Source organism: Rattus rattus, chromosome 8, assembly GCF_011064425.1.
Source record: "Rattus rattus isolate New Zealand chromosome 8, Rrattus_CSIRO_v1, whole genome shotgun sequence".
Lineage (NCBI taxonomy): Eukaryota > Metazoa > Chordata > Mammalia > Rodentia > Muridae > Rattus > Rattus rattus.
This window is the reverse complement of record NC_046161.1, coordinates 64,809,697-64,825,739: the sequence shown is the minus strand read 5'-3', so window position 1 is coordinate 64,825,739 and position 16,043 is coordinate 64,809,697. Positions and strand designations below refer to the sequence as shown.

The 16,043-nt window shown below is 40.4% G+C and overlaps 1 protein-coding gene and 1 non-coding gene across 7 annotated transcripts in view; one reads left to right on the top strand and one right to left on the bottom strand.

Annotated features, from left to right (window-relative positions):
- The window catches only part of Rnf111 (ring finger protein 111), a 68,000-nt gene that overhangs the window by 26,991 nt on the left and 24,966 nt on the right, over positions 1 to 16,043 (top strand). For all 6 annotated transcript variants that reach the window (XM_032909245.1, XM_032909243.1, XM_032909244.1 and 3 more), the window contains 3 exons: positions 2,400 to 3,286; positions 9,519 to 9,645; positions 14,915 to 15,078. In XM_032909245.1, coding sequence (XP_032765136.1) covers positions 2,419 to 3,286; positions 9,519 to 9,645; positions 14,915 to 15,078 — 1,159 coding nt within the window. In that variant the 5' untranslated portion in view covers positions 2,400 to 2,418. The remainder of the gene's footprint in view (positions 1 to 2,399; positions 3,287 to 9,518; positions 9,646 to 14,914; positions 15,079 to 16,043) is intronic.
- Positions 3,655 to 3,784, bottom strand: LOC116908363. The gene has a single exon (XR_004388913.1). It is a non-coding gene; the product is annotated as a small nucleolar RNA SNORA20 (small nucleolar RNA).

Below are 16,043 nucleotides of genomic sequence, written 5' to 3'. Positions count from 1 at the left end.
ATTTTACATCATCATCCTTCTATGTACAGAGCTACACTGTGAGTCAGCGAGATGGCTAAGCAGGTGAAAGGTACTTTATATTCAGGTCTGACTGTTGGAATTGGCTTTCTCAAGAGAACCAACTCCACAGAGTTGTCTTGTGCCCTTCACATAAACACCATACGACAAGTGCCATCCACATCATTCATACAAAAATAATAAAATTTAAAAGATTACATTACTGTTGCTGTAAATTAAGCTCTTTTGGTCAGCAGCTCAGTTTCAGAAGTGAGATGATTTAAGCACATTTAGATCAGATTTTATTTTCTGTGTTACTGATTTAACAGTGATCTTTAGCAACCTAGTTCTTACGCTGGGCTTTCAGTACTGACACTAAATGTATTAGCTGTGTCAAGCTTCTCTTAGAATTAGGTTCTTGTTAAAAAAAGAATGGAGTCATAGAAAGAATCTATATTTCTATTAGTTTTTAATGTAAAAACCATCTAAATGTACAGAAAGTATTATTAAACAGTTTTAACATGATGTGTCAAAGGGAAGACATGAACTTTTCTGAAGAGAAGTGAACAAATGTCTCTTTATCCCAACTGGGTATCAGTGATAGAAACAACCAATTCAGCCATGGCTTGGTGAGCCAGTGAATGTAGCTGGGGTTTCTTGGGAGGAGTTGACTGCACTGCAGGAGCAGTCTGTCTTCCAACAACAGCTACTGGGGAAGGATGTGTGGCCTTAGAAGCTTGCCTCTGCCCCCAGCAGCTGTTAGTAGTCTGCAAATCCTGGGGTGGGGTGGGCTGGGATGACTTACTGCCTGTGCCTCAGCAGTAGTTAACTGTAAACCCTTGGGAAGAGGGAGGCCTCATGAACCCTTTTCTTTGAGGGAAAGTTGATGGCCCAATATTGTACAAGTCTCCTGGCACTCAGATTTGCAGTTGAAGAGGGCAATGACTGTATTACACCCTGAAGGCAATATTCCACAAAACAAGGCAACAAGCTAGTCCTTAATTTTTTTTTAAGGGTGTGGGTAGGGCTGTGGAGGGTCTCTTGGGACAGCGTCTGTTGTGACTGGCTTTGCATTCATTGCAGTACTTTTGCTTCAGCCTCCAAAGTGTGCGATTACACCTGGCTTCCGGTTATTTTACTGTATCCTTTCCTTAGAACTTAATTACACCATATTTTAAAGTTTTTACTTGCTATATGAATTACATACAAGATGGCTCTTGTTCTGACATTTTTGTTCATGTATGTAATGTATTTTAATCATATTCACCTGTTTCCCTCACTCGTGTCTCTTCCACTCTCACTGATTCCTTTCTTCTTCCCAGGTATTTCCTCTTTTGCTTTCACATCTTTGGTGCTGGTGCTGGTGAGCTAGAGCTTCGTTAGGGAAGCTAACAGGAACATGAGAAAGGGATTATTTGCAGGAGTATGGCCAGCTTATCAGTGGCTACACTAGAGAAGAGAATGCCTCCCCTCCTCTAGCATCTGGTGACTGCCTATAGATCCTCAGGAGGAGTGTAGCCCCTAAGTTTAGTTTAAATGATACATAAAAACCTAAACATTGTAGATGTTTTTCAGTACCATGTGATGTTTTGATGTGTACATAGTGATGTTTCAGTCAGGTTACCATGCTTCTACAGACATCCTTCTCTAGGATATAATTTTCAAAATCTTCTCTAGCCATTTGAAACACAAAGTCTAGTATCATCAGGAATCACTTTATTGCACACTATCACCAGAATTTGTTAGTCACATCAAGCTGTAACTAATACCTATTGACTAGCCTACCCCACCCTCTCCAGCCTCTGGTAACCTTAATTCTGCTCTCAGCTTCTGTGAGATTCAGTTTAGTTGATCCCATATGTGAATAAGGTCATGTGAAGGTTCTTTTCCAACTGATTTATTTCACCCAGGATAATGACTCATAATTTCATCTAGATCATTACAGATGAAAGGATTGTATTCTTTTTCTATGGGTGAATGGCATTCCATTGTATATCTACTTTAGCAAACTGGCTTCCTTTGACTGTACCCAGAGGTGGGACTGTTGGGACAGGTGGCAACCTTTTGAAACCTAATTCTCTTCCCTAGTTTAATGAAGGAAGCTTTAAAGGAAGTGTTTGATTTTGACCAAATATGCTATATTGTCAAAGTTAGCAGGAATGTTGCAAGGCCCATTTGATTATTAGAAGTTGTCAAAAATTGTGTACTAGTTAGCTGTGTCTGTGGGTAGCTAGAAGCAGAGATACTGAAAGAGTTCACGAGAACAGTCAAGTGGCTATCTCTGCTTAGTCAGACTATGTCCTCAAGTGGAAGGATAGTTGCATTATGGCTGCTGAAAACTTTAGTTGGTTGGGTAGCATAGATGTATTAAGTTCTTTAAATGCCTGGCTTGTGTCTCCTAGGCCTTCCCTAAAGTTTCCCATGACTCAATGGACTCCTGAATATAACGAGCTCTACACCCTAAAAGTGGCTATGAAGAGTGGGACTCCTCCTGATGCGCCCACTACACAGGAGAGTCTGAAGGCGGTTCTTCTGCACCCACAGCCCCTAGGGGCCACTAAGAGCTTCCCTGCAGAAGTGGAGATGATTAATAGCAAAGTGGGGAATGAATTCTCTCATCTGTGTGATGATTCCCAAAAACAAGAAAAGGATATGAATGACAACCAGCAAGAACAAGAAAAAAGTGGTGTTGTGAGAAAAAAGCGCAAAAGCCAGCAGGCTGGCCCCTCATATGTGCAGAATTGTGTCAAAGAAAATCAGGAAATCCTAGGGTTGAGGCAACACCTAGAGACACCAAGTGATGAAGATAACGACTCTTCCTTCAGCGAGTGTCTGTCTTCTCCCTCATCTAGTCTCCATTTTGGGGACTCTGATACTGTGACTTCAGATGAGGAAAAAGAAGTCTCAGTGAGACATTCCCAGCCTATTCTGAGTGCTAAAAGCAGAAGTCACAGTGCAAGGTCCCACAAGTGGCCTCGAACTGAGGCAGAGCCTGTGCCAGGTTTGTTGATGAAAAGACCTTGTTTTCATGGCAGTGCAGTCAGGAGAGTCCCATGTAGAAAGAGGCCAGTGAAGAGCAGCTCCTCACAGAGGACACAGAAGCAGAAGGAGAGGCTGCTAGTGCAGAGGAAGAAGCTGGCTCAGAGGAAGTACGCTCTTCTCGCCAGCTCCAGTACCTCCAGTGAGAATGACCTCAGCAGTGATTCCTCTTCCAGTTCCTCCACAGATGGAGAAGAGGACCTGTGTGCATCTGCCAGTGAGAACCCCAACAACCCCGCTGCTCCCTCAGGTGAGAAGGCTGAAGTGCAGGTATATAATGCCACTGTGCCTGTACCCAGTTCTTAAGCAAGTTCACTTAGCTTTTATTCTTTTATTTTTGAAGCTATTAGCATTTTTTGATAAGATTTATTTATTTATTGTATATGAGTACACTGTAACTGTCTTCAGACACACCAGGAGAGGCAATCAGATCCTATTACAGATGGTTGTGAGCCACCATGTGGTCGCTGGGATTTGAACTCAGGACCTCTGGAAGAGCAGTCAGTGCTCTTAACCGCTGAGCCATCTCTCCAGCCCAGCTATTAGCATTTTTAATTAGTGAAAACATTAACTGTAAACACCATTGATTAAATCCCCCTCATAAGACATTCAGACATAAGGTACCAAGAACAGTGTCTAGACAGACAAAACACACTCCATCTCCATGTATAATGGCCCAATATTGTTTTATTCCATGTGTATAACCACTCTTATCACTGACAGACGAGAGCAACAGATTAATGGGAAACTCTCAACTTTTATTGTTTAACAGTGTAATCAACTGTGTCAAACTGTGACTGCCTCCAGATACTGAAAGAATTTCTATTGACAAAAATTAAGCCATTTGATTTTCTATGTGTATGTAAATTGGTTTTGTAAGTAACAATTATAACTAAATGACAATAATGGTGGTGACAGTTATGATGATGATGAGTATGAGACAGAATCTCATGATGCAGCCCTGGCTGTCCTGGAACTCACTATGTAGACCAGGCTGGCCTTGAATTCAGAGAGCCATTTGCTTCTGCTTCCAGAGTATGTCACAATGTCTGGAACAGAACTAGAATAACTTTTAAATGACTTGACTTGTAGCCAGTTTTTTCTTTTAGTACTTTTTCACTTTAGTGGTTATTTTAACAGATAACTCTATAATTTTTCCCGTGTTTAATCCTATTAAGAACATTTATAATCACAGTAATGTCTGCTTAATCTTATTTTTCTTTTACTTTCCTCTTGCTTTTTTTTTTTTGGAATACAGTCTCCTTGTTGTAGCTGGCCTTGAACTCTTGATCTTTGTGTTTAGCTTCTCAGTGATGGGATTACAAGCATGTATTTTGTCACCACAATCAATTTATCTTCCTTTTTATTGCTAAAAAAATTAAGTTTAAGTCAGTAAATTGTTTCTTTGGAATGCACACCTGTAATCCCAGTGCTTGGGAGGCTGAGGTAGGTGAATCTCTGTGAGTTCCAGAGCAGCCTAGACTGCACAGTGTGATCCTGACTCAAAGAATAAAACAAAAGTAAATGGAAATGTTTTAGTGGTTTTGCTGTTTGGTTTTTGCATATTAGGGCTTGCAACCATATCCTTCACATGTTCTAAGTAAACATGTACCTAAGGTGATAGGGCTCACATTAATCCTAATGGTACTTGTGGAGTGCATGATCATTTGTCCCTGTGTCATGGGTTTTCTTATGCAACTTGACCTCCTTTCAAAGGAACACATACATAGAAAACCTACATTAAGTAGAATAAGTTATGCACATGGATGGCAGCAGAGGGGTAAGAACATGTGTGTGGAGGACAGAGGTTAATCTTGAGTGTTGTGTCTCCCTAATTTTGTTGTGTCTTTAGCTTTTGAGACAAGCCTTTGTTGGAATCTGGAACTCATGGATTGGGCTAGGCTGGTGAGCCGTCAACCTTAAAAGATCTTCCTGCCTCTGTCTCCTATCACTGGGATTTATTTTTTTGAAAACTGTGTCTCTTCCCCACTCTCCTTCAAATTCATGGCCTCTTTTTTTTTAATTGTTAATGCATACATATATGTATATACATATATATTTCTAAATATAACCTATTTAGTCTATATAATATCACTTGTATGTATGTTTTCAGGACTGTCCATTTGGCATTGGACAACCAGTTGGTATGTTCTTCCCCTTTTCTTTTGTTCAGCTACCTGTAGGCAACTCAGTTTTTTGTGTACAGTTGACACCTTAGAGGCTATTCCCCTTCTAGTTTTACATAGTGTCTGGGCTCTAACGTGCTTCTGCTTACATAGCACTTTAGTGTCTGAACTGTCTCCTATCCCTAGGAGAGCTTTGCAGATGTCTAGGGAGGGGTTTCTGTGACAGAACTTTCCCCTTTTGTCTGATATCCAGCCTACCAAGGTTCAAGCTTCTACTCCACTCTTGAGGCCTGCTGTTTCCCCTCTGTCCTCTCTCTTCTTCCCGTTACTCTTTACTCACCAACTTAGTTCTTACTCAGTCAGGCTTCATTTTTTCAGTCTTCTTGAATGTTATTTGAGAAGTGTTCACTGAGCTCACATAATGCTGCAGAGTTTCATGGAGGTTCTTCCCTCATACCTCAGAAAAGAACAAAGTACTCAGGGTTCTTTTGGGTAATCGGTTACGTTTTTTTCAAATGGTCTGAATCTAAAGACTGATGTTGGGAAGGAGAAACAGAGCCCAGTGTCTGTTTAAAATCATGAGGTGGTATGTTTGTGTGACATTTGGTTGAGGAATTTGTCTTGGGAAATGAGGTTTAGCACTACTGTATCTGTGAGGGGGATATAAGTGAGCTCACCTGCTAATCCTAGTTATTAATACCCAAAGTGAGTGTCAGTGCACTTACTTATGTACTGTCTGTCTTGGCAGTGTTAAATTACCACAACTACACTGCTTTTAGACATTAACATCAGGGCTGAAAGACAAGGCTCAGTGGTTAAGAGCACTGGCTGCTCTTTTGAGGACCTGGGTTCAATTCCCAACATCCACATAGAGGCTCACAACCACATATAATTCCAGTTCCTCTAGAGGCCCTTTTCTGGCCTCCTTGTGCATCAATTACATGCTTATATACATGTAAATAGAGCACTTGTGCACATAATACAAAGAAAGAAAAGCAAGCAAGCAAGAAAAACATTTATCTGGGGAAACACATCCTGAAAGTTTAAATGAACCTGACATTTCTTGGTTTCTAGAAAAATATTTTAAACTAGTTTTTTGTTGTTGGTTTTGTTTTTTATTTTTGAGACAGGATTTCTTCATGTACCCCTGGCTGTCCTAGAACTATCTGTGTAGACCAAGCTGGCCTCGGAGATCTGCCTGCCTTTGACTCCCCCAAGTTTGGGACTAAATTCATGTGCCACCACCATCCAGCCTAGGTTTTTTTTTTTTGTTTGTTTGCTTGTTTGTTTTTTTTTAAAAACAAACAACAACAAAAACAAGGACTTAGGGTTTGGAGAGATGGTTCAGAGGTTAAGAGCATTAGTTGCTTATATAGAGGACCTAGTTGAATCACCAGCACCATCATCGTGTCTAACAGCTGTATACAGCTCTAATACTAGGGGATTTGACTCCCTTTTCTGACCTCGGTAGGCACTGCACACATGGTGCACACCATGCATGCAGGCAAAACACCCATATCTCTAAAATAAATACATTTCCTCCTCAGAAAATCCTTGATTTTTTGGTTAGTTGAGACAGGGTTTTCTCTGTGCAGCCTTGGCTGTCCTGGAACTCACTCTGTAGATCAGGCTGGGCTCAGCCTCAGAGATCCTGCCTCCTCAAGAGCTGGGATTAAAGGTGTGCACCATCATTCCCTGGCCAGAGTTTCCATTCTTATTGCCCAGGAGCAATAATTGTTAACTATTACTTGTTAATTAATTAGTTTAGAAACCTCTCCAACAGAAAATAAGAAAGCATCTGCAGAGGCAAACAATAAAGGTTTTTATATCAGCATGCACAATTACACAGTTCTGTGCTTGAGTGCTCCCTGTTTGTTCACCTAGCTCTTTCTGAGTTCTTGCTGTACAGACTTGCACACCTGTGTAAGCTTATCTGAGAGTGTCTTAGCTTATCTACACTAAAATGTCACCAGCTGCGGTGCCAGATGCCCAAGGAGTTATGTCCAGATCCTCTGCTCTCAGCAGGGACTGGTGCTGAGAAGGTGCCAGCTCCGGCCACAGTATAGTCCTGAGAGTTTTATGTTTCTCATTTCAGCTTCTCCATGTTTTTCTGCTTATAGCATTTAAAGAATCATTTTAGAATAGCTTATAATCCACAAGAAACTGAAATATTGGTGGGAATTCCTTTTTCTTTTTTGTTAAATTTCAGCTCTTTGGAAGTAGTTTTCTTTCTACCTCAACGTATATGAACACTGACATTAAAAGCATCGTATGCCCAGTGACTGACAAAAGCCTCATTGGTAAAAACCTGACCTTGAGTCCAGGCTTGATGACTAAGTCAAGCATGCTTTAGTCAGAATAGCATTGGGGTGTCAGCCTAACTACTTTTATCTACCAGTATTGCTGTACTTGGGTCTAACAGTATATGTCAGCATTGTGGGCTCGTTGAGTGACTGATGGAAATCTGAGCCTTTTTAGTGCTTGTAAGTGCTAAGATACAACAATTTTACCTTATCCACTGCTTTTGCCAATTGACCTAAAATAAACTAGTTGAATTTAATATTAGATATTGTTTTACAAGCATTGTTCACCAGAATTCTGAGAAATAGTTCTCTCCTAGTGCATCTTTATTACTTGGCTTCTAAGTTTATCAAGGATTTCTGTTCATAAATAGAAAACCAAAATGAAGTGTCAGTTGGATTAGTAGCAATTTTGTTGGACATTGTGTTACCCTAACTTTAAAATATTTGGAGACAGGATCTCACTGTGTAACCCTAGCTGTTCTGGAACTCACTGTATAGACCAGGCTGATCTCAAACTCAAAGATCCTCCTGCTACTGTCTCCCAAGTGCTGGGATTGAAGGCAGGTACCATCATGTCCAACAGAATTTAGTTATTTCAAGATAATCAAATAAACTTAGGTTCAAATATAGATGTTCATTTTAGTGTTTTGTTACTGTTGAGTGAGCCCTGTCTGACTCACCCACTGGTTTATTTTTGTTCAGTTTAAATTTTTTGGTAATTATCTCATTTAATTTATTTTATTATTATATATTTGCGTACCATGTGTATATAGTGTCTGCAGAGACCAGAGAAGGGGATTAGATTCTGTAGAACTAGAGTTACAGACTTGTGAGCCATCACTGTGTCCTGGAAATTTGAATACAGGTCCTCTGCAAGAGCAGCCAGTGAATCATCTCTCCAACCCCTCATTAATTTAGTTTTTAAACTTACTGTTTTATACCACTAAAACCTTGGAGTTTTCAGTTAGATATGCATATGAGACTTCTTATAACTTCCCCCACTTCCCCGTGTGTGTGTGTGTGTGTGTGTGTGTGTGTGTGTGTGTGTGTGATATTTACTTTATGTGGTGCACATTTCTGTCAGTTGTGCATATAGTTAGGTGTCTCTTCTTGGTTTCTCTCTTATTTTAGTGTATTATATTTTTAACCTGTTTGTTTTATTTGAAAAGAATTGGTCTCTTACTGAAACTTCAGCTCACTGTTTGGCTATGCTGACTGGCCATTGAGCATCAAGTATCTACCTGTCTCCACATTTTACATGGGTTCAGGGGATCTGAATCATGTAGCTATCCTGCTGTCCTCAGATTATCCATTAACATTTCCCCCTATGTGTTTGAGATGACATTTTTGTTATATGTTAAATGTTGTTTTTATTTGGATTTACTATTGGAATTTTTAAAATTTATTTACTGTCTGTGTGTGAGTAGTTGAGTGTACGTGTAAAGGTCAAAGGATAATTTCTGGGTGTTCACCCCTTCCACTGTTTGGGTCCCAGGGGTAGAACTCAGAACAGCACTCTTGGTAACAAAGTGCTTTTATCTGCTGAGCCATCTCTCCAACTCCTGATGAGAGGTTTAATATCTCATTTGTCTATGTATTCCTATAGAAGAACACACTTTGATTATAGAATCTTTAGCATTTTCTTAATATTTTTGCTTATACTTTCAAATATGCTTTATAATCGGTTTGCTTATCTGTAAAAGACCCAGTGAGAGCTCTTGGGATGTGGTTCCAAGTCCAAAGCTCATGAGTTTTGTACCCACTCACCACTCAGCACTCATTCCTACCCAGAGAACCATCCACCACCAGCTGCTCTCACTCCCTCGCCTGCCTCTGTCGCCCTCTGCATAGCATTTCTGCAGTTGGATTGGTTTTGACTTTTTAGGCTAATTTGCTGGCTCTTCCAACAACAAAGATGCTGTATAACTCCCCATCATTTTCATATTACTTTAATATGAAAGTAATTTAATTCTCTCCAAGGTCAAGATAAATTTTTGCTTAGTGGTTAGTATAAACATGCCTTTTAAACAGGTTTGCTTTTTTCTCTCTCCAGGAAGTATTGATGAAGATGTTGTGGTGATAGAAGCTTCCTTCACTCCCCAGGTCACTGCCAATGAAGAAATTAATGTTACCTCAACTGACAGTGAAGTGGAGATTGTTACAGTTGGAGAAAGCTATCGGTGAGACTTTAGTTCTTAGTTGTCTATTTGAACTTTTTAAAAAAATTGGTTATTTTATTTATATTTCAAATGTTATTCCCCCTTCCCGGTTTCCCATCCACAAACCCCCTATCCCCTATCCCCTATCCCCTATCCTCTACCCCCTTCCCCCTGCCTCTATGAGGGTGCTCCCCCACCTGCCCACCCACTCCTGCCTCAGTGCCCTAGCATTCCCCTACCCTGGGTCATTGATCCTCCACAGGACCAAGGGGCTCCCCTCCCATTGATGCCAGATAAGGCAGTCCTCTTCTACATATGCAGCTGGAGCCATGGGTCCCCTCACGTGTACTCTTTGGTTGGTTGTTTAGTCCCTGGGAGCTTTGGGGAGGGGTGGGGTCTGGTTGGTTGATAGTGTTTTTCTTCTATGGAATTGCAGACCCCTTTATCTCCAGTTCTTCCCCTAACTTCTCCATTGGGGTCCCGGTGCTCAGTCTGATGTTTGACTGCTTGCATCCACATCTGTATTGGTCAGTCTCTCACATAGCCTCTCAGGAGGCAGCTATATCAGGCTCCTGTCAGCATGCACTTCTTGGCATCAGCCATAGTGTCTGGGTTTGGTGTCTACAGATGGGATGGATCCCTAGGTAGGGCAGTCTCTGGATGGCTTTTCCTTCAGTCTCTGCTCTGTTCTTTGTCCCTGCATTTCCATTTGTGAGGAGGAATTCTGGATTAAGTTTTTTTTTTTTCCGGAGCTGGGGACCGAACCCAGGGCCTTGCGCTTGCTAGGCAAGCGCTCTACTGCTGAGCTAAATCCCCAACCCCTGGATAATATTTTTGAGGTGGGTGGGTGGCCTCCACAACCGGAGGCCATGTCTATCCACTGGATATGGTCTCTACAGGTTCTCTTTCCCCTTTGTTGGCTATTTTGGCTAATGTCATCCCTGTTGGTTCCTGGGAACCTCTTGGGTCCCTGGCATCTGGGACTTTTTAGTGGCTCCCCCAAGTTCTCCCTTCCCTACTGCTATACACCTTTCAAATTCCTGACCCTCTGTACTTTTCCTCCATCCCCTGTATCTGACCTGGCCCCTGTTTTTCCTCCCCCTCCTCTCTCCTTCCCAGTATACTTGAACTTTTAAATGTAGATACTTGACCATGTTTATGGTACCAATTCCCTCCAGATCCTCAGCTTGATACAAGGCTACATTAGATTTACTTTGGGAGGCAGTAAAACTCACTATTGTAAACATTCTATTCTCAGACAAGTGGAGCTGGAATATTAGGGGACATATATTTTTATCATTACCCCATTTGCTCTAAGTAAGCAGCAGTTTTACTTAATATTTTTTAACATGGGCTTTTTAATTTGTAGCACATAGAATCCATAAACTATGAAGTTTGGTTGTGGGTAAAATATAAATATTGGGTATAATTCTGAATTTACAGATGAAGAAAACTTATGATATATAAAAACAGCACTTGCTATTTGCGTACATCAAGACTGTCCTCATTGTTACGTGTGAAAACTGTGCTCTTCTGTTATAGGAGCCAAGTCTAAGGCCCTTGATGGTACTGTTTTCCATTTAATCATGCTAGCTAAGTTCTGAACTAATAAGTGAGTAGAAAGATCTCATTTGTTTAGATAAATACTTGGTCATACAATGACTCTTTTAGAATTACTTCTGACACCATGGCCCCTTGTTTGAAATGAAAAAGTTAACATTTTATTTACTCCATGCTTAAGCTGATAATAAATATTAATATTAGTGATCAAGAGTTGTTTATTTGATACATCAGACTAGTCTGTGGATGAATATTAATTTTCATGTCCAATGTATCAGAAGTACGTTTGAGGATCGCGATCCTTTTCTATTTAGTAATTTTTTGTTGGAGTGTGGCTTCGGATGATATGGAAGTTTTCTCCCTCTCTTCTTAAATAATAATAAAATTGTGTGGGTTATCATTTATTTGTATAGCTTTTACCTGCATGTATGTATGTTTATCATATATGTGCTCTGCCATCGGAGGTCAGAAGAGGTCATCTGGTCCCCTGGAACTGGAATTAAGAGAGAGACTCATGTGGGTGCTAGGATGACACAGATCCTCTGTAAGAGCCGTCAGTCCTCTCAACCGCTGACCCACATCTCCAGTCCCCTCCTCTCTGTCTTTGGTTTTGGTTTTAAGCGATTTCCCTAAACAGGAAATTGATACTCTAGTGTGCCAAAGGCTGTCACAGTTAGCCTGCCACTGCTCACAAGGCAGAGCACCAATTCAGTTTTTATATGTTAGCTCTCGGCTGTTAGAAAGCAAGATCCGCTTTTCTTGAGGAATTGGAGGTCCTTTTATCAAACAAACATTTCAACTAAGAGTCTCATGATCCCCAGGTAGTTTCTTGTTAGTACCTGAAATGCACCTTTGTCATGGTTGGGCTGTCAAGGGTTCTCGGCCCTTCTGGTGTAAGAGAATAATTTTGCCTGTCTGCCTGCCTGCCTGTCTATCTGTCTGTCTAGGGTTTGACAGTTGCCATTGTCATAGTGGCCTTGAAGACCTCTGTGACACTGTTGCCTTATGTGTGCACTAGAGCTCTGTCCAGTAACTGTCTGGCTGGAGGAAGATCAACCTGGGGGGCCAAAAGAGCCATAAAGTAGCTGCCTGCTGTTGATGGCTTTCCAGAGAAGATAGATAGACAGACATTAGACATACAGACAGAACCCCACATTCATCATAGGCTCTGGACTTCTCAGGAAGGTCTTTTTTTTTTTTTTTTTTTTTTTTTTTTTTAATGTAGCCTCCTTCTCCCCCACGTCCACCTGACTCAAGGCAGGGTTTCTCGGTATATACCTGGCTATCCTAGAACTAGCTCTGTAGACCAGGATGGGCTCAAACTCAAAAGAGCTCCATCTGCCTGTCTCAGCCTCTGTCTATGAAGTGCTATACCACCACCACTCAGCCTAATTTAGGTTTTTTTTAAAAGTTATTTTATGTATGTATTTTGTCTGTGTGTATTTTTGTGCATTACATGTGCTCCTAGTGCTCCTAGTCAGGAGAATATGTTGGATCTCCTAGAACTGGACTGCTAATGGCTGTGAGCCACCTTGTAGATGCTAGGAATGGAATCAGGATCCTCTACAAGAACAAGGAGTGCTATTAATTTCTGAACTGTCTGTCTCCCAGATAGGGTGTGTGCGCGTCTGCCCGGTTGTATGTCTTTCTGTCTGTCTGTTCATGAGTATGTGTACTTGAGTGCAGGTATTCAGAGGCCAGAAGAGAATGTCAATTCCTTTGGAAATGGAGTTAAAGATGTGAGTCACCTGATGTGGGTACTTGGAACCAAGAATCCTTTGCAGGAATAGCAAGTGTTCTTAACCACTGAGTCTTTTTTTTTTTTTTTTTTTTTTTTTTCCCGGAGCTGGGAACCGAACCCAGGGCCTTGCGCTTGCTACCACTGAGCTAAATCATTTCTTTAGTAGCCCTTTCTCAGAATTTTTTTTTTTTGAGATTTATTTATTTCATGTATATGAGTACATTGTAGCTGTTCTCAGACACACCAAAAGAGGGCATCAGATTTCATTATAGATGGTTGTGAGCCACCATGTGGTTGCTGGGAATTGAACTCAGGACCTCTGGAAGAACAGTTAAGGGTCTTAACTGCTGAGCCACCTCTCTAGCCCATCTCAGAAGTTTTTTTTTTTTTTTTAAATCTTAGAAGTTTTTAATGAGGATATTTGTCCTCATAAGAAAGTATTTTTATTTCAGGTTTGTTTACAGTGGTGGCTCGTGATATGCAGTGCTTTCTCACGTATGCATTGTCTTAGGAATTACCTTTCATACTCTTATCTCTTCAGAATTTTAGGTTTCTAATTTCTTTTTAAACTCTTGGGCTTTAGTGTTGATAAAGACAGTTCAGCCCACTTTGAATTTTTATATATTTTCTTAATAGTGGAACCCCTGCTAACTTTGCATTTAGAAACACATTACTTAATGGATCTGACTCATGTTTGTCATTTGTGCTGATAACAAACATAATATTCATAGTTTACTCTTAGTCTGAGCAGACAGAAGACACAAATTATGTAACAACTTGTGACTTATTTGCCTCATTTTTCAAAAGCAGATTTAGTTGTTCTGAAGCCTTGAGTAGGTTAGGAATATTAGCATACTATCTGTAAATACTCTTCCATAATTATTATGATTCCTTAAGAATCACCTAGATGCTTGTGAGTGGTTGAAAAGAGTACAATGCCATTCACTTCTGGTATTTAAGGTTGTGATTTAATGCTTAAAGTAAGTAGTTCAAGCAAGTAATGAATCACAGATTCATAAGCTAGCCAGTGTTTTCATCTTTGCCAACTCCAGGGACCCTCTCTGCTGTCTTTATACTTCTGTGTATTATGTTAGGAGAAGACCAGAAGCATAGGGACTAGAAGCATAGCATAGGGTTCTAAAGTTAAATCCTGCAAACCTAGCTTGGGACATAATTATATACATGACTCTGTGTCTTATTTGTGTTCCTTTATTATAATGGAATTTGTCTTGGTAAGGGTTTTACTTCTGTGAACAGATAACTATGACCAGAGCAACTCTTATAAGGACAACATTTAATTGGGACTGGCTTACAGGTTCAGAGGTTCAGTCCAGTATCATCAAGGTAGGAGCATGGTGACATATAGGCAGGCATGGTGCAGGCAAAGCTAAGAGTTCTACATCTTCATCTGAAGGCTGCTAGCAGAAGACTGACTTCCAGGCATCTAGGATGGGGGTCTTAAAGCCCACAGTGACACACCAACTCCAACAGGGCCACACCTTCTAATAGTGCCATTTCCTTGGTTTAGCATGTGTAAGCCATAACAGAGTATATGGTAATATTCACTTAAAATTCAAGTGAATATTTAAAACAGTGGCTATTGGGGGTTGGGGATTTAGCTCAGTGGTAGAGCGCTTGCCTAGGAAGCGCAAGGCCCTGGGTTCTATCCCCAGCTCAAAAAAAAAAAAAAAAAAAAAAAAAAAAAAAAAAACAGTGGCTATTAAGAGCAGTGTTTCTGTCTTTCCCTGTTTCTGAATGGTTGATCTGACATCATCTATTGTCTGCTCTGGTTGGTGGTACCTTCATTTAGCAGCTTATTGAATGCCTGGCATTGCATTGGTCATAGTTTCTAATCCAAGGATCGTTATTTCTTGGGAGAGTCATGTATGAAGAATTAAAGTGTTTTATAAGCTTGTGGCACTTAAGAGTGACTGAAAAAGGATCTACCCTACATTTATGTTTACTAACTTGATACTGACATCATTTAAGGTCTCGTTCAACCCTTGGGCACTCCAGATCTCATTGGAGCCAAGGTTCAAGTTCACACACAGGCCGGGCACAGGAGCCTCGAAACCGCAGTAGGATCTCCACTGTAATACAGCCCCTGAGGCAGAACGCAGCAGAAGTTGTGGACCTTACTGTTGATGAAGATGGTGAGTTGGAACTGTAGCTGTTGGGTTATGACGAAAATTTGATAAACTACCTTAAATGACCGTTTTGTAATCTGATACTTGAAATTTACCTTAGTCATAATTTAATTTTTATTGGAAAATATTGATGAGTATTACTATTCTTAAAATATTTATATTTGTGTTCATTTATATTTATAAAATTTCAAAAACCAAGGCATGGAAAATGAGATGAACATAAATTTTAAAAGTCTTAGCTAATGTTGTGACGTGGTTGCTATGTGTAAAGGGTTAAAGTGAGGTGCATAATCAGTGATCATGTTTTGTCCTAATAGTTCTCTGTAGACACACCTTTGCTTTATTGGTATGGTAAGGACACAAAGAGTGGTTAGTAACCTAGCATTGCCATACTGTGGTAAATCATAAACACCGGCTGGGCAGCCTGGCTTGGAATTGTGCTGTACCAGAGAATGCAGTTTGTGACTTGAATGTGGCCCAGGGGCAGAACTTGGACTTCCGTCCAACTTTTCTTTTTTTAGTGGTAAATAAACCAGAAAACTTAGTAGGTACTGAAAACCTTTCTCTCTTGTTACTGGGGATTAAACCAAGGGCGCAAATATGCTAGGTAAGTACAGCCCTAGCCCTCCTGGAAAACTAAACTTCTGACCACTAGGTCGTACATGCATGTTGGGTTTTTAAATACAGTTCTTATCTTTCAATGGCATTTTGGTTTGATGTTGCAGTGAAGTTTTGTGAGAGCTTTATTGTATGTTATACTTTCTAGGAAGTTTGTTCTTGATGTCTTTTTTTTTTTTTTTTTAAATTTAGTCATTATCGTAGTGAGATTAACTTGTCTAGGTGTGGGGCGTGTATGTATAAGCAACCCTTGGTAGGCCATAATAAGGGAATTCTGAACCCAACCTATCTATAGTAAGAGACTGTTTCAAAGAAAAAAAATAAGTTGCTGATTCAAATTAAAATACAACCTG